The 19,641-nt window shown below is 39.3% G+C and overlaps 1 protein-coding gene across 7 annotated transcripts in view; it reads right to left on the bottom strand.

The window, feature by feature from the left end:
- DROSHA (drosha ribonuclease III) overlaps window positions 1-19,641 on the bottom strand; it is a 117,755-nt gene that overhangs the window by 8,874 nt on the left and 89,240 nt on the right. For all 7 annotated transcript variants that reach the window (XM_034657054.1, XM_034657056.1, XM_034657059.1 and 4 more), the window contains 4 exons: window positions 17,822-17,892; window positions 12,152-12,196; window positions 10,260-10,417; window positions 9,144-9,249 (listed from right to left, as the gene is read on the bottom strand). In XM_034657054.1, the coding sequence (XP_034512945.1) occupies window positions 9,144-9,249; window positions 10,260-10,417; window positions 12,152-12,196; window positions 17,822-17,892 (380 nt within the window). The remainder of the gene's footprint in view (window positions 1-9,143; window positions 9,250-10,259; window positions 10,418-12,151; window positions 12,197-17,821; window positions 17,893-19,641) is intronic.

The raw sequence follows: 19,641 nt of genomic DNA, 5'->3' as shown, positions 1-19,641 counted from the left end.
AAACCATTTCACAGGGCACCTGGGTGGCTCAGTAGCTTAACTGTCTGCCTTCGGCTTAGGTCATGATCCCAGGATCCTGGGATCAAGCCCTCCGGGGAGCCTGCTTCTCCCTCTCCTCCCCTCTTGTGCTCTCTGTGGCTCTGTCTGTCTCTCAAATAAATAAAATCTTAAAAAAAGAAGGAAGGAAGGAAGGAACCATTTCACTGTGGTCTCTCTCCCAACCAGACTGAGACTACGTTACTAACTGGGACACAGGTAAGCAATAATTTAAGTCCTCAACCACTACACCCAGGCTGCTGTGACAAACTCCATACGCTTCTAGCTTCTCCTTAGTGACTTACTCTGCTCCTGGACTTTACCTGTCATTTAAATAGTTTAGTTGTTTAGTAGCATTGAGCCATGTTGGGGGGAGGGTACTATACCATGATTAAAGATCACAGCTTTCACTAAATGTAATGCTACTAAGTGCAAGAAGCATTAACATTTTTAAGAATCAACTTTATTGCAGTGTAATTTACAGACAATAAAATGTACCCATTTCAAGTATAGTTAGATAAGTTTTGACAACTTTCTACATTTCTGTCATCCCCAAATAAGTTCCACGTGCCTCTTTGCAATCAATCAATCCGATGCACCACCCACCAGACAAACTTGACCTGCTTTCAGTCAGTACATTAGTTTTAAAGAAGTATTTCTAACAAGTCTAAAATAAATTTTAAGTTTCATGGCAGTGATGCTAATTTTGATATTATATGATTTGGGGAAGTAATGTTTTAGTAAGCATTATTTAAAATATTTTATTTATTTATTTATTTGTATTTTTACTTCTATTATTTCAAAGACATATACTATATATCCCGAGTTATAGTTTATCAATTGGGACTCATCTCTAATCAAATTGAAATGTAATTTTCACATTTCCACTTCAAGAATTCAAAACAAAAATTTCTAGTAGAAATTTCAGTCAGCAAAGAGTCCTCCAAGCACCATCCTAAGTAGTAACATTACACAGTGCGTGAAAATTATACAACACACCCATGACAGAGGTGATCTACAGCAAGCGTGGTTCAGGCATTTAGCCCCCAGGAACCACTCTCACTAGACGACGTGAGGACGAAGGCCAGAGGAAGCAGACAGATACCAAGATGGACCAAACCTAAGATATAGGGGAACAACATACCTAAAACTAGAACTTTCCTTACAATAGCTGTAACAAATTCTTGGGCTACTACAACAATCCCTTCCCGCTAAGGAACAGCCCTGACACCAGGGCCAAGGAGCAGGAAGCAGCTGTTGGCTGTGCTAGTGTTAGACCCCCTGCCGTTTCACACTGCACTTTGTTTATTAGATGCAAGTTTTATGCTCTGTGGCTCCAGTGTCAACTGAGCTTATGAAAATCAAGATTTATTCTCAATGTCTGAGATTGCATCCTTGACAATAGATAAATAAGAAACAATATGTTCTTAATTTGTCTGACAGTGATGCATGAAGCAGAAATACAACTTGATCTTCATAAGCCATGCTTGCTGTTGAGTTAAGACTATTATTCTTTGCTTGTCTCTGCTCCCTTCCTCCTCCTATTTTCCCTAACTCTTTTTTTCTCAATATAGTAAATGTTTCATTAAAATGATTACCCACAGAGCAGCTCAAAACTAAAAAGGCCTACCATATAATGTTTACAGAAGACCCAACCAATAGGAGCCCATCAGCCTCATATCTTGTAATTACAGAATAACTGAGCTGGAAGGGAGACACCTTTATTCATCTGTATTCCCAATAGGGAGACGGGGTTGGGGGGGGCAGTTCTCAAACTAGAGGCTGGGGGGTGGAATAAGAGGGCTATTTTGAGAATATGGTTACACTGAGCAAGCTGGGTTCTCTCTCAGTATATGCTTTGGTGAGAAGACAACTCTAATTCAGGCTGCCTATATGGGGATTTCATGCCTCAAACTCAACAAGCTGGAGGTACATACAACACATGAGCACACACAACACACCATACATCACAGGTTACCAGGCCCTCGCGGCTACCTTCCAGCATCAGGGCTTCTTCATTAGCATTACACAGTAATGGTGTCTGACAGAGGAAGAGGAAAACAGTGAGGATGGAAACAAATTCTTCCAGTTTTATTTAAGATACACCCTGACAGGTCTTGAAGCCGCAGGGTGGCCAGGAGAAAGTGATATTGAAGTTCTTGCCAAAACTCAGAGCGTGAGCCGAAACTCAGTGGGGAAGAAGGAACCTATGAATCATCCATATTTGCAGAGTTCATTTAAATTGAAAGCATGAATTAAAAAGAATTGAGACCTTGCTCTTTACCTAAAAAGAGAGTCCAAATGGCAGTTCTTTAAATGATAGGTTTCACCCGTGGCCTTCGCCGAACTCTACTGCAGAAGGCATCACGCTGTTTGCCAACAAATGGGATCAAGAGGGGGTCACAAGGCAGAAAACCACTTGGAGTTATGGCAGTTCACTGTAGCAGCTGTGGAGCCCAATTTTGTGGCAAGCGCTGTGCTGACAGCAGATAGACCCCAAGATGATCGATGCCCCGTGGCTGCTCATCTCCAAGGGAAGCCACACAAAGCAGCCATTGCGACGCACTGCAGTAGCTGCTGTGACGGCACGGAGGACACGGTGCACGCAGGCGCCCCTTTCTACCCTAGCCTTCCCCAGAGGCCTCCTGGATGCCCTGACCCCTGAGGAAAAACATTTCTGAGGCTCACTGACCTGGCGGGTACATCAGAATCATAAGGTGCTTCTGAGATACCGGTGCTTAGGCCTCTTGTTCCCGTCCCCCAAATTCCTATGTTGAAATCCTAACCCTTAAAGATGATGGCATTGGGAGGTGGGGTCTTTGGAGTGATTAGGTCGTGAGGGTAGAGCCCTCATGAATAGGATCAATGCCCTTATAAAAGACGCCTCAGAGAGATCTCTAGCTCCTTCCACCGTGTAGGAGTACAATGAAAACTCAGGAACCTGGAAGAGGGCTCCCACCAGAACCCAACTGGACTGGCACTCTGATCCTGCGACTTCCGGCCTCCAGCACTGTCAGCAGTATATTTCTACCGTTTCTAAGCCACCTAGTCTGTGGTATTTTGTTCTAGCAGCCTGAACAGACTAAGATGGTGGGAAAGGGTTTTCCAGGAAGAGGGAACAGCTTTGGCAAAACAAGGGGCCATGACACAGCAAGGTGATCACTAGGTGGGACAGGTCAGAACAGGGTCCAGGGGTGTTGATGCAGGTGAGGCTGGCTGGCCTCTGGGCAGAGTCTTGTAAGTCATGTAAATAAGTCTGTACTTTCCTGTAGGGGAGAAGGAATCCCGGAAAGTGTCAAATGGGAGCAGTGGCAAGGTAGTTATTTGATTTTAGAAAGATCATTTTGATGAATGGATTTGAATGGGGCAAGATCTGTGCGGTTGGAAAGCCTGCGGACATTGATGCTATTGATTATTATTTTAAGAAGAGGAAATATCTGCTTTTTATTTTTAAGTAGAATTCTAGAAAATGAATATTAAGTACCCAATTGAGCTTGAGATGGTTTTGCAAACAATGCTTTGTGCTAGATGTGGTAGTGAAAGGCAAGAAATTTGGCACCAAGCTTCCTGGGTTCAAACTGTGGCCCTTCCATTTCCTGGCTAAGTGACCCTGGGTAAGTTACTAAATCTGAGGTTTAGTTTCCTCATCTATAAAATGGAGCAAGTGGTACCTACTTCACAGGGTTGTCATGTACTACACTGCAATGCCTGGCACATCACCATCACACATGAAATGTTAGCTGCTGTTGTTACCCACAGTGGCATCGTCATTATTAGGCAAGATGAGCTCACTCTCTGGTTACAACAAGAGGGTTATAGAAAGTTCTATGAATTCCTCTGGATTTTTCTTCAACACAGATGTTCTAGATACCAGTCTATACACTGTCTTCAAAGCTTTCCATCTTACCAAGGCTGCCCTTCACAACTTTTTCTTTTACCCCTCCCCACCTCCCCAAAGACAAAATTATACTTGAAATCAGCAGAAAAATGCAGAAAGCTGTAGTCAGGGCTCTCTGTGAAGCTGAGAAAAAGACAGCCAAGTCCCTGATGCAACGGCAGGACCAATATAAGTGTAACATATCTCCAACTCTGACTGAGAATCCAGGGTGTTTTCTATTATCTTGGCACAGCAGTCTCTCATGACTAAACTTAAATTTTAATAGGAAACAGGTTTATTGGTTTAAAACAAACAAAGAAACATATTGGCATTCTTCCTTCAACTTCTCTATTCACTCTTGATTCTAAAGAAGCCACAGCTGCGGGACATGAGCAACCAAAGAGGGCCACCTAGTGTAAAGTAAGTAGACTGTGATTTATTATTTTAAGGGCTTTAATACAAGAGCATGGAGTGAAAGCAGAATATCGTATTAGAAGTGACAGTGATGTGCCATACAGGTCTGTTATACCAAGAGTGGTAGCCAGGTGGTCTCCATTTCCTATGATAACTAAAGAAAAGGTACACAAATGCTGCTGGGTGGGATGCAGGTCCGGATACAAAGAGCCAAATTGTATCAGTGACAGAGAAATTCTCAAACAGGAGGCTATGGAATCTATCCTCTCAGAGAGATGTTGTAGATGAGATATGCGTTTGTCTAAATGATTTATGTTTAATGCTATCTGGAGGCAGCAGGGAGGGATTAGATCACTGGTTCTCAAACTTTTTATTTGTAATCCCTGCTTGCTCATTATTCCAAATCATTCCTCTATAAACAAAAATCTCTGCAAGTTCATCTCAATGATGCACACACAGGTGGGCACGGCGCATTAAGCATAGTAGGGGTGTGGGATTAGCAACTATTTTTAGCTTGGTAGCACACGGTAAAGGCTAAAAAGGAGGAATGATATATAGGGAAGAAGGATATGCAGGTGTTAAAAGTGACAAGACAGGCACCCTGGTCTGATCGAGTGGATCCTCTCACTACTGACCTAATCCCTACTGGGTAGGTTCTCCCCTAAAAATCAAATACTTTGCTCCATGAAATCAACCTCAGTCATCCTAGAACAATTATCTATGCCTGATATTCCTTCCCAAGCAGGCCTTTCTGAATATCCAACTCATACAACACACTATGTTTTTCCCCATCAGCATTCAAAACTTCAAATCCATGATTTCATTTGTTCAACTGTCCTATTCTCTGTAAAACAAGTGCACAAAGGAATGGCTCAAAGCTAACTAATGCCTCCCAGTGTGAATTAATGTAGTTGTGTGTTCTTTAATCACAATAATGAATAATTTGCCATCCCCCTCCTACAAATGCAACTGTAGTAAGTAATCCTCCACAAATTTTCAGTTAATTTTAATCTTTAGATATTCATAAGTAAGTTTTCAGCCTCCTTCTTTATACATAAAACAACACGCCACTTCCCTGCAATGCCACTTCTACTTCCCTTTCTATACAACTTAGCTGCCTGCAAAACTCTTTCTTTATTTATTTATCAAATATGTATTCCAAGCCTCCATATGGCTGGGCACAGAGTGATAAATAAAAGCATGCTCTCACAGAACTTCTAGGTTAGTGGGACAGACAAACTGAAATAAGTGAGTGCCAGGAAAGAAAAGGACGTGGAATTTTGACTGGGGGGAGGCCATCTGGAAAGGCTCTCCTTGCATCCAGAAGTCAAGCCAGAACTGACATCTGATGGAAGAGTAGGAGAGACCAGGCAAATGAGAGTAAGGGCTGGAAGCAGAATGTTCTCCAGGAACAAGAACAGCACGTGCAAAGCCTGATGGCTGGAGGGGGCTTGGAGAAGGAACAGGAAACAGAGCTGCGCAGTGGAAAGAAGAGTATACAGCGTGAGGCGGGCAGGTGGGCAGGCCAGACCAGGCAGGGCCTTGCTTGTTCTTTAATCACTACCCAAAGAATAAGCAAAGAGCAGTGGATGGGATAGGATGATCATTCATTCAGCCTATTTCCTGGGCCAACTGGAGGGTTTCTGCCTGAGACAATTTCCATGGTGGGAGAGTGCAAAACTGCAAAGGCCAGCTTTGCAAACAGTAGCACACATCTCAGGGAAACGTGAACACGTTGCATTGCCTAGTGCTTGGTACAGACACAACCTTAAGATCGTTATCTTATAAATTTAATAAATTCCACCCCTTCTCATGGGGTTTCTTTGTCAAGCATATTCTTGTAACGTTTTGCCAGCGACATAGAAGCTAGTATGGCAGTCCAGGTGACCCAGGCTGGTTGAGAGGATTGAGGTGATGAAGATGAGGTGTTTACTCAAGAAGTAACAATGTTAGGACTTGTGAATGGTCTAGAATCTAGGGCCATGGAGGGAGGAATCAAAGATGACTCCTGGGTTTCGAACTTGCAACACGGGATGGCTACCGCTGCCGCTCAGTTACTCAGGGAACACTGGAAGAGAACCCGGGGCCAGAAGACTACAGGTTCGGTCTTAGACACGGCTGAGGGGGCAGCTACCTACTGGAGCTCAAGAAGAAATGGGACTAAAGAGATCTGTTTGGACGTCATTGTCTCTAGAGTGAAACTGACAGTGTGTACATGGAAAAAGACTGCCTCGGAGGGGCTCTCGTGACAAGAGACAAGGGCCTAGGAGGGAGCCTTTCAGACGCTGGAACATCCATCAGCCGTACAGAATATGATGAGCCTGCAAAGGAAGCTGAGAAAGAGTGGCTGAAGAGGTGAGAGGAAAACCAGGAGTGCAGCATGACAGAAGCTAACAGAGGTGACAGAAGCTGACAGAAGGCAATGAAGGACAGTGTTTCAAGAAGGAGGAAGGGAGCAACCATGCCAGCGCTGATGAGAGTTAATATCTTTTAAAATACATACTCAACAGATGACAGATCATCTTTGTTTTACCAGCAGATCTGTCAGTCCTATTGATTTCTACCTAAGCTTTCTGTGAATATAGTTAATAAAACCGTCATATCATAATTTTGTCATTTACCATCTTTCTAATAAGCTATTCAAAAATTCTCTAATTTTAAGACAGCAAGGCTGATAAACACATTTTGGATAAAACTATAGTTATGGCACTAAAGCAGTTTTGGAAAGAACACAAAACTAGAGTCTTTAGCATAGTCCTGGTTCTCCCTTTATCTAGACCAAGATGGGAAGCAGTAAACTTGTTGATCTATAACATCTCACCTCCACAAAATCCTAGAGTTCACAATTAGTTTTGCAGGAATACAGGGGTTAATGTGTGTATTTAGTCACACATTTTCAACAATGGCCTATATATGGCCAAAACGTGAATTACTATTTTAAGCCACTTGGCTTGGTTTGGCCATTTCTCAGACCAACCAGATACTCTGACAGTGATAAAGTCTATTTCATAATGGAAGATACTGAACAAGCATTTACTGATTCCCTAATGCACAGCAAGATACTAGTCACTAGTTTATTTTTGGTAAATACTCCCATGTTCTTAAGAATTTAATATTAATTCAAGAGGAAATACTTCCCTGTCCATCCAAAAGTAGTTAACTTAAATGGTAATCAAACTGTTTATTTTAAATTAAATTTAAAAGAACAGTATTACTGATTTCCCATATAATAGTAAGGGGCATGGTAAGAACACAATACTCATTGAGTGAGTGAATAAAAGAATCATATTTTGTTGGGGCGCCTGGGTTGCATAGTGGTTAAGCATCTGCCTTCGGCTCAGGGCGTGATCCTGGCGTTATGGGATCGAGCCCCACGTCAGGCTCTTCTGATATGAGCCTGCTTCTTCCTCTCCCACTCCCCCTGCTTGTGTTCCCTCTCTCGCTGGCTGTCTCTATCTCTGTCGAATAAATAAATAAAATCTTAAAAAAAAAGAAAAGAATCATATTTTGTTAGGCTTAGAAATCTTACATCTAAACATACATTACATCTAAACATAAAAAATTACATCTAAACATAGTCAAATCACCATATTCTCCTTAATTCCAGTATTTGTGTCTCACATAAACTATTTCCAGGGTTCACAGTTGCAGAGATAAGATCCAATTCTATTCAAAGCAAAACATGCATAAAAATCGTAGAGATGCAAAGTATGAAAGACATTATTTGCTTCAAGTATAATAAAAAAGGAAGGCTACACGAACAAAGTATCTTAGAGCACACTACTATTTTCCTTGGCCCAGGAAAGTATTTGCTTTCTCAATGCCCAACTCTAGAGGGTCTTCTCAAAGGTTATTCTTGCGCCTTGAGAGATCATCATGACTGGCTTCCAGATATGCTTTGTTCACCATTCTGGCTGTATTATTGATCAGTTTCAGAGCACAAACAGTATGCAACAAATAGAAAAGCTCAATACAATTTTATAAAAATGAAACAAAAGTGAGAGAAATGGGGACTGTTTCACTTTGTTCATAAATCAAACCTTATCTTTCTAAGTCCCTTTCAACTCTGCCCTGGATCCAGCCAAACTGATTCCCTACTGTCTCTCTATCTTCTGGTTTTTCATGTTGTGCCTTTGTTTCAGTAGTCCCAATGTGTGGCAAGTCTTTGCATAGAAATTTCTTCCCATTAACTCCTAGTGGCCAAATCCTACTCATCTTTAAAGGCTCAAACATCATCATATCCATGAAGCCTTCATGGAAATCCACAGCTAAAAGAAATCTTATCTTTTCCTAAACAGCACAAGTGCATCAGTTTACCTATGCCTTTTCATACTATTTCACATGGTTCTTCTCTCCTGTAGTTACAATGACCTACTTATACTTCTCACAGTGCACGTGTATTGTACGCATGCACACATGACACACACACACATACATACGGTATATACCCACACAGAGAGAGAGAGAGAGAATTTGTAGCTATTTACTTACACTTTTCATTTCTGCTAATAGTTTTTAAACTCCTTATGGATAGGTGTCAACTAATATTTGCTCTTCCCATGAAGCCTAGCTCAATTCAATGTCTTGCACAGAGTAGGTAATCATTAAATGAAGGAGTATTAAACAAGTTCTTCTCATATATTGCTTTGTATACAATTTGCATAATGAAATGAACAAAATCATATGATATGCTAAAGTCAAGAACTAAGTAATCAATTACATAAATATATATCTGGCTCCACTAATCTTCACTCTATTATACAGCAATCTGTATATTATACAGCAATCTGAAGGGAATGATTTAACACAAACTCACAGTTAAGTGTCCTTCATGATGATCTGGAAAATGAATAAATAAGTACTCAGTGGCTACCAGCTGCATTATGGAGTCACCTAGGAATTCCATCCTCTGATTGTGGCCTCTGGAAAAAACGTCAATGCAAAGAGATCAATAAGCATTTGTATATTAAAAAAAAAAGAAACAGAATTTTTAAAAAGGCACAGTTTTAAAAGGCAATGTGTTCACCTTGCTTTAAAGCACAAAACTAGATACAAGTCCCTAAGGCCCCTCAATTGAGAAGAGACCTGAGTCAACATAGATTGAGTTTCAAAGAAGAGTACAGGGACTACTATCTAAGGATTAAGTGACTAGTAAATAGTGCTTGGTCAGAAGTTAAGGAGTATCAGTTGAAAAATAATGTATAGAAAACAATCTTGCATAGATAAAACAAAGCAAAACAGTCCAAGAATTTTCTTTGTTAAATCTTTACTTCTTTATTGATATATACACTCTATCATTCAAATCTGGAATCCAGTTAAAGGACACTAAAAAAAAATCTATGACAAGAATCCTAAATCTCTACACTTTAAAGAGAGCTGTGAATATTTGATTTGGGGGAGAGAAGCCAAGAACTAAATAAAAAACAACAGGCAAAGAAATAACATTTTGGTTATTTTCCTAATTATTATATTAGCTCATCTCCAAATCATTCATCTAGAGCTAGGACAGAGGGCCAATTTCAGCCCACAGTCTGTTTTTGCAAGTTTAATTGGGACAGAGCCATGCCCATTCATTTCCATTTTCTCCGTGGCTGCTTTTATCCTACTAGAGCAGAGTAGAATCACTGCAACAGAGACCACATGGCCTGTAAAGCCTAAAATACTTAATATCTGTCCCTTTACAGATAAAATTTTTACTTCCTTCATGCTTCTCTTACACTTTATGAAGAAATGAGATGCATGACAATGAAACCAAAAATACTGGATTGGAACCTATCCCCTGATCCACACCAGCGTCTGGCTACTCCCCCATCTCATGATGTGACTTTCCTAGAAATATGCTTGAAATCCCAATTCCTTTGAAAGGCAAGCAGTAAAGGTTTGGGAATGCCTGTCTAAATGGTCACACTGGGATTAGTTAAATCTCACTTACAGGGTCAGATGGTTAAATCCCACAGTTCTCAATGTGAATGCTCTTGCCAGAAGTCGAACATGAGTAAAAATGACTCCAATTGCTTCTTCAAACTCAGTAAGTTTCTGCAGAACTGGAGAAGTCTCAATAAGTTGTCGATCAGTATTCGGCTCTTGTAGCTGCAGGAAAAGAAAAATAAATAAAAATCGTGCAGTTTTTGGTTACAAGAGTAATTATCAATTCTAGGATAGTGTTTTGTAAAATTTCTTCTCCCATGGGCAGAAATTTCTGAAATGCCAATAAAACACGGAAGCTTCTTTCTCATCCCTTAGAATGGCAAACAAACCTAATATTTAAAGAAGGCTCAAATAATATTTTCCAATCTTCTATCAAATTTCAAGGCCAAGTACTGTTCACAGATAGTTCAAAATCCCACATATTATACTAACTCTCCAAGGAAGAGGCAAAGTGAAGAACTGCCGGTGGAGAATGTGTGTATCTAGTAATGCAGTGGTTCTAAACTTTCGCATTCATCAGAACCCTGGTAGGGCCTACTACATCGAAATGGCCGGGCCCTACCCCCAGCATTTCTGATTCAGTATGTCTGGAGTGAGGACTGAGAATCTGCTTGTCAGGCAAGTTCCCAGGAGAGCCAGATGCTGCTGGTATGGAGACTGCCCTCTGAGAACCCCTGGATTAGAGGAATATGACCTCTGTGTGTCTTCTAGGGACCAGTCTATTTTGGCAAATGAACATGATTATTGTTGGATTCAGCTTACACTGGAGATTTCTGTACCACTAGGCAGGTGCTTCATATAACAATAAGCCTTGAACAACTCAATGCAAAAGTGAGAACATACAGCAAATACGAAAAGAATAAAGTGAACGTTTTCAACAACTTTGGACAATTTCATACTAATGTTTCTAAAGTTCTTTGAATTAATGCCATTTATTACTGTAAAGCCTCTCATTAGAGTTTAGCCACTAGTGATTCTTATATATGTATAATGTACATATACATACATGCACATATAAAATATATGAGAATATATATATGTATACATATATATGTTTCCAAGTAAAATAGAAATAAAAGGAAAGAATACAAAGACTTTTTAAACCAACTGGGGAAAAGGGTGTCACCACATATAGATCTTTTAAATAGCAAAATCTTGAGTAAAAAGTCATCACACGGTACTAAAATTTTAATTTATAGTATGTTTTAAGCAATCTGAGTTGAAATTGAAAACCTTCAATTTCCAAGATCTTTTTTTTTTTTTTAAAGATTTTATGTATTTATTTGACAGAGAGAGACAGCCAGCGAGGGAGGGAACACAAGCAGGGGGAGTGGGAGAGGAAGAAGCAGGCTCCCAGCAGAGGAGCCTGACGTGGGGCTCGATCCCAGAACGCCAGGATCATGCCCTGAGCTGAAGGCAGACACTTAACGACTGAGCCACCCAGGTGCGCCCCTTCAATGTCCAAGATCTAAATTAGGTTACAATTTAGCAATGTTAATTTAGTATTTGTTCTTTGACTAAGCACACACTTGCTTCCACATTATTTTCTCTATAATAGCAGCCAGGGAGATATACTCGAATTGACGTATTAAGCTTTGAACACCACGTTTTTGGGTGAGAGAGGGCACCAAACTACAACCACACAAGTAGTTCTTCCTGCCTTGTGAGGGAAGATGTGCTTCCCCCGCCCCACCCCAGAGCATAAATGCAACACATGGGTTCATTTTACTATTTATTCCAAAGTTTTCCAGTTCTGCCTGACACCCCAGCTTAAAGTCATAATGTCACTGAAGGGAATCAAAGGTTGATAAAAGCAGGAGGGAAAAACAGGCAAACTAAAGTAACATGACTACCTGGAGCTATAAAGCTCACTGCAGACAGGAAGGTCACACTTACTTGGAGTGGGTGGAGAGGATAATTGAGCCAGACTTCGCGCAGGTCCTGGAAAATAGAGTGATGCCTTTAATGCTCCAGGGAGCCATTTAACGCACTCTGAAGTACTAAATAAAATGCCATTATTTGAAATAGTGAACTATTTCAGATGCTGACTCCACTTATTGCAAATTCAATAGTGCTAGCAAACTAATTTTTTTTAAGTGTATTCACCACTCAAACTGCCTGTAGTGACTCTAATTAGCCTATTAAGCTGGGGAGGAAAAGAGCCACCTCCACCCCCAGAAGTCAAAGATACCTTTTAAAACTCAGTTACACATTTGCTTAACCTAATACACAGGATTAAGTTGCTGTTTTAATCATATTTTTTAGTTTACCATTCCCCAGAAATGTGCATCAGCTCTGCCTTTTGTAATTAAAACTCATCTCAGATGTCTTTTATTTTAGGCACTCATTTATTAGCATTTGAGCTGCTTTAAGATGGGGTGGAAAACATCCAAATCTAGTTCCTAAACTCTCAGATCTATAAGGCCACACTTTTACTGCAGGTCACTACAAATGTTTCCTTGAAATATGGAAATGAGCGAATTTTATGGAGAAACCCAGTACCTTATTTTATCCACTGAGCTAAATCTAGAGGCAGTTATAATTAGAACCTCCTCAGGATTAAAGTGTTTTTTCTTCAGTTTTAGACTCTAGGGAGCCTCTGACTGAATCTACTTTCTGGCCTCGATGTTAGGTTTTTCAAACAAGTAAAAAAGATTTTTTAAAAGAGGGAAAAAATATTTTTAAAAAATTTGGGGGGGAAGAAGTATAGGAATATTTATTATCACTGTGAAACACATGATAACAAAATGAAATAAAATACCCAATATTTTTGGACAACTTGCATCGCACGTAGAGGGTTTTGGGGTTTTTTTGGCCAATATTAAAAAAAAAAAGCTTAAATATCAAACTGTTTTTTTAAGGCACTTTAGAGAGTTCTCTTAACCAATTCAGTAACCTTTCCCTTGAATTCTCCATAGCGTGAATTACGCTAGGTGTCATTCCCTTCTCGCAACTTTTTCATGTTCTCTCGTGCTTTTTTCCTCCTCAAAGCAGTGAGCCCAGTGCTGGCACACAGAAGATGCTACTACTAATGTTGATCATATCAACAGGCACAATAAACATCTCTTCCAACCAACTCCAATCTCCAAAATTCAAATTCTCAGCAACTTGATTCCTCTTTCTCGCTTCGTTTTTCACTCAGTGACACTATGATATCTCCTTAGATTTCGTCTTACGTGTGTAACGACTTAACCCCTAACAACTTGATTATTTCAACGCCTCCATTTCCTTTCATCTACTCTACTCAGAGTTCAGGTTCTGCCACACCTTGGTGCCAGAGGAAATATCCTGTAAAAAATCCAGATTGGAATCCCAGCTCTAGCATTTATTAGCTCAAGGCAAAACCTCTACCTTCAATGTGTTCTGGAAAATGTTCATGGACTATTGGGACATTTATTAATGCAACTTTTTTTTTATTTTATTTCTTTCGTCATGATAAGTGTACTCTTTAATCTCTATCATCTATTTGACCCATCCCTCCACCCACCTCCCCTCTGGTAACCCTGTGTGTCCTCTATAGTTAAGAGTCTATTTCTTAGTTTGTCTTTCTTTTTATTTTCCTTTGCTCATTTGTTTTGTTTCTTAAATTCCACATATGAGTGAGAGATTATATGGTATTTATTTTTCTCAGACTGACCTATTTTGCTTAGCCTTATCTCTCTGGTTCCATCTATGTTGTTGTAAACGGCAAGATTTCATTTTTTTAATGGCTAAATAATATTCGTGTGTGTGTGTATTCTTCAACCATTCATCTGTTGATGGACACCTGGGCTGCTTCCACAGTTTGGCTACTGTAAAGAATGCTGCAATAAACCTAGGGATGCATGTGTCCTTTAGAATTAGTGTTTTTGTATTTTGGGCGTAAATACCCAGTAGTGTGATTACTGGATCATAGGGTAGATCTATTTTTGACTTTCTGAGGACCCTCTATATTGTTTTTCACAGTAGCTGTGCCAGTTTGCATTCCTACCAATAGTGCACGAGGGTTCTTTTTTTCTCCTCATCCTTATTTTTACTGAATACATACTATGCATCAGCTTACTTAGACAAATGAAATACCATTCCTGTCCTCAAAGGAACATAGTGGAGAAAAATGAAGGTAAGTACAATTTAATGAACTGGGAGAGGTTCTATAATAGCAATATATACTAAATGCAAGGAAAACTCTGCTTGGGGGTTTTAGACAAAGATTCAAAAAAAGAGGTAACTCTTCAGATGTACCCTGAAGAACATGAGGAATTTGGCAAATCAGCAGGGGGAGGGAATCAAAACCAGGACACCATAAATGCACAAATAGTATGTCTCAAAGAACATAGGCACAAAAAGTTAACTCCTAATAGGCAGAACACAGAGGATTTCAGGGCAGTGAAATCTCTGTATGATATTATAACAGATACACGGCATCATACATTTGTCCAAACCCACAGAATGTACAGGGTAAACTATGGACTTTGAGTGATGATATAGGTTCATCAATTGTAATAAATGTACCACTATGATGGGTGATGTTGATAAAATGGGAGAGGCTATGAATGTGTGGGGGTAGGGGGTATATGGGAAATTTTTACTCTGAATCTGGCTGTTAACCTAAAACTGCTCTAAAAAAATCAAGTCTTAAAAAAAAATTTAGTTAAAAAAGGGAATTCCTGGAATGGCACAAATGGGGAGTGAGAAGATGGGAGACAAAAAATAGATGGGAGTCAGATTATGAAAACTATTAAATGCTCTGTTGTATAACACGGACTTTGGCAGACAGCAACGAAATCAAAGACCATAATCAAATCCATGCATTAAAAACAAGACAACACTAAATGTAGTTATGAATGAGAGACTGCAGTCTTGGGGAATCACAACCAGTTCGGTATTTCATATGAGAGATGAGGAGGGCAAACACTAAAGCAACAGGATGGCCAACAGTGAACCAATTCAAGAGATACTAAGGACAGAACTGATAGGAATTTGCAACTGAATGGAGATGGGAAGAAAAAAGCTTCAGGACAAAAGACATTCCTAAGGTTTGGGTTTAGATGATAAAAGCAAGGAAGGTGAAATATATTTTGGTGTTAGGTGATGAGTTGAAACGCTAAAAATGTTGAAATGAGGTGTCTGGGGAACACCCGTGTGAAGCTGCCCGGGAGCCATTTGAAAAGACACTTATTCCAATATCTGGAGCTCCAGAGAAAGGCCAGGTTTGGAGATACTGGGACAGATATGTAAAGACCAAAAGGGGGTGGGGAGGGAGTGGGAGAATATGAAAGATTACATAGTAATCTCTCCCTATCTTTCTAAGAGGCCCATTGGGATGATCAAGTTGCAACAATGGATCTGAAGGTACTGGGAAACCATGAAGGGTTACACAAAGATGAAAACCTGGAATCAGGAAAAACAGTCTGGGCTGAAAGAATGAATGAACAGCAGACCAGGCTGAAAAGCCAAAAACAGCCCTGCTGTGAACCAGGCTGGGGGGATGACACAGATAAAGCCTGCTGCAAAGTTAGCAGGAAACTGTTTCCCTCAAGGTCTTACAGCAGCTGTAAAATGTCAGAACAGATCACCTCTTTGAGGGACTACTGCTCTCCTGCCAATGTTGCCCTCTGACCCGCTTTGCTGTCTTATCCTCTAAAGATTACTGGGGACACTTTTGCTAACCTGCCCTTGGTTCCTGACAGCACCCAATCCCAAATTAATACCTGCCTTCTTCTAATCCAGCCTCAGAAAAAGCAAGCAATCAAGAACTGATCCCTGCTTCCCTGGCCCCTCCTTAGAACAAGCCAGCACCAGCCCTGGCCTCAGAAAAGACTCGAGCCTCCCTCACTATATGGGTTCAACCAATCTGACTTTGTGGGCCTACAGGTTTGCATCTGGCTGCCTGTGGCTGATCAGACTTTCACACTGCCATTACTCAAAAAAAAGTTCAACGGTTCACCAGTGTCTCTGACGTGCCACACCTAATAGATGCAAACCAATATGGAGATGTCAAATGTGTGAGAATGTCCTAGTGTGTGCACTTGAAAAAGCTGAAATGGAAAGACCATATATTACTAAGCACTGTTCAGTTTCATAAAAGACACACTAAAACGAATCCTGAATCTCAGCCGTCCCATTTGTAAGATCATGTTCAGACTCTGTTTTTTCATTTAGTCACTTATTCATTTCATTCCTTTAACAAATATTTATTAAACACTGCACTTGCCAGCATTGCACTCGCTACTGGAAATATAAGATAAGCTTGCTAAGTAGACAAGTGGGAGAAAAGCAGTTTAAAGAGAGAAAAGAATATAAACAAAAACTGGTGCAATTGAGAACACACAGTGTATAACTGCATATGATTTAGAAAAAGAACACAGAATGGATGGGGGGGATGCAGGTAAGATGGGAGAAGGGGGAGGGGGGTTGGGGAGGTAGGGGGACCAGTTTAAGGCAAGACTGGAGGGAGGAAAAAAGTAAAGAGGTTGCTGAAATTGCCAACAAAAGATAAAGGCCAGAACAAAGATATTTTAAGATTTGAGAAAAAGACTTAAAATACATGCCATCTGCTACAGATATAAATCAAGATGCACACTCATTTATATGTGCAGGACAAAATGGGGGACATGGAACATCTGTAGATAACTTTCCCATCAGGAGAGAATTCACACACATAAAATCATCACAGATCTCTATAAAAACAAATATAAAAAATCAAATCCTCAGATATGAACATCAGCCAGGTCACATTTTTCAAAACTACTGATTCTTTTTTTTAAACTATCTTAAGTAATACAGTAATAACATCTGACAGCCACTTAAGCTGAAGGTTTCAGAAAGGCTTAAAACACTGGCTTCCTATGTTCTTTATTGCTCCACGAGGGCTATGTCATTCAGTTATAATGACATTTCAATTTGGAATACAGAGTTGCCTCTCCCTTTAAATGTTAAATTGACTTGTTTGGGTACAAAAAGCATCTAGTATGCTCTATTACATGCAGGATTAAAAAGGTAGCTCTAGCAATATTAATAGCTTAATACTTTAGTAACAACAGAAACTACTTTAGAACATATCATTTGTTCTTAAACTATAATTTGCTTAAGAAAAAAAAAGTACTTCCATACTCTTTATTCATAGCCCTATCAGAAACTCCCTATGAACTGACTTTCTAAAATAAATATACATTTATCTAGTCTACATAATTTACATAAAGACAAATCATAAACAGAAAAGCCAAAAGGTGATAGCTTCAAGTAAGCCTGCATGGGGTAGGTACCCAACGATTATAAAACAGAAAATCGTTAATTAACTTCAAGATACTTCAAAATAAAGCAAAGTATTCATACAAAATTTGTAAGTGGCCACAAGGAGAGACAGGGTTTCAGGTAGAAGACAAGCCCCTTGTATAAGTGTCCACAACACTTTCCCATTTGCAACAGAGCCAAGTAAGCTATTCTGATGTACTTGAAGTCTACCATCTACGGCAGATTCAGGGACTTTGTTTCTCCTACATTCTCTTTAAACACAATCACTAATTGGTGTAAAATCTTCTGTAATAATATATAACTGAGAAAAATCAAATGAATCAAAATAAATACCGGATCATTAAAGAGTAAGCGTCCAAATAACTGTTTGGCTTCCTCCAGGCTTCCCTCCAAGTAAACAGCTCCTAGATAAAAGGATGGGAATGCCAAAAGGAAGGCTGAATTAATATTCAGAGAAAATTACATACCTCTATAAAAAGCAAAAAGACAAGCCAAAACCCACTCACAGAAAAAATCGACAAGAACAGAAGCAATTGTTTTAAAGGTAGCATTTTCCCTCTTTTAGCCAGGATTTGTATTATAAGTTAGACTGAAATATGAAATTCAATCTACTAAAATCTAAAACCCATATATTAAATAAAAAGAGGCCTAATATGAGCTATCATGAGAGGTATGGGTATGAACTTACTAAGGGAACTATGCACAAACCCTGGCTTTATGAGCATGTTAGGTTTTATTTTGCTTTCTATTTATAGTTTATGTTTCAGACCATAAAAAAAAATCTGATAAAACCTGAGTTTAGATCAATGAAGGCTTCTGCAAATAAAAATCAGGACAACCTTTTCCTTTAATTTGAAATAACTATTTAACATTTAAATTGGGTATCAAATCAAATAACATTTTAATTGGGTATCAAATAACTCCAGAGTAAGGTAGTCATATATTTTTGAAATCAAATTTTTATGTGTCTTCAGAAAGGCATTTTTTATAATCTAAAATATTAAGACACTTAGCAGGGTTTTCGATGAATAAATACACTTATTACTTATCAGAAGTTGTAGTTATACTAATAATAATGGTAATAATACTGATGGTGATAGTAGTAGTAGTCATGGTTTGGGGGCCACTCATGCCCTAGGCGCAGTGCAAAGCATTCTCACATTCTTATCTTTACCTTCACAGGCACCTCAGTAAGAGATTATTACAGAAGATGTATAGGATTTGCGTTCATAGTCGGTGATTTGGGGAAGGGTTTGAAGAAATGGAACTCTGAATTAGATGCTGCCAGGACTGGATACTAAGATCCTTACAAAAATTCTGTGAATAAGTGACATTATTTCCATGTCTTTGATGGGGAAACTGAGGCTCAAAGAGATTCAATAACTTGGTGAAGACAGTGCTGATAAATAAAGCAAGAAGGAACTGAATCATGTCTGCCCGGCTCGGGAGCCAACCATAACACTAACTGTCAAAATTATTATGTGTACAGAGCACAGTAATTCCATGTGACAAATTCTCTGAAAATAGACATATTTGTGCAAAATAGACATAGCTGTGAAAGGACTGTGGATAATAATTATTAAACATTCTCTTGTTACCATCATCAGCACAAAACTATAATGGGATGCTTTTATATTCATTTTCAAAGGAAGAAGGAAAATTGATAAGGAAGTACAAAGGCCTTTGAAAAATAAAATGTACTCAATCATTTACTCAAAAAAAAAAATCAAGGAATTGTCAATCTACTGTAACATTTCATTGTAAAGCATACTTGCAATCACCAGCTAATTAACTCTTCATAACTTTCCTGTACCAACAGCTGACTATATTCCGGTAACAGTAAAAAAGAAAGCGAGGAAGTAAAGTGCCTGCCTCAGTCTTGCTTCAAGTGAATAAGTTATAGCCATACAGACTCAAGCCCTGGGATTTAAAAGATGCAGTGTTTTCAAAATGCTTAAATGAGAAAATCTTGTAAACAGTTTAAAATGTGATCAAAAACAGTATTAGGGCCTCACCAGCAACCTACTTACTGCTTATTTATGCATGTGATACTGAATTGGATCTGTAAAGTAATCCACCTACATACTAACTCACTTCAGTTCAATTCAGCATATACTAACTATGCACGTACATGACATCAGACACCAATCAGT

Source organism: Ailuropoda melanoleuca, chromosome 3, assembly GCF_002007445.2.
Source record: "Ailuropoda melanoleuca isolate Jingjing chromosome 3, ASM200744v2, whole genome shotgun sequence".
NCBI lineage: Eukaryota > Metazoa > Chordata > Mammalia > Carnivora > Ursidae > Ailuropoda > Ailuropoda melanoleuca.
The sequence above is the reverse complement of the archived record's forward strand: the minus strand, read 5'-3'. Positions and strand labels throughout refer to the sequence as shown.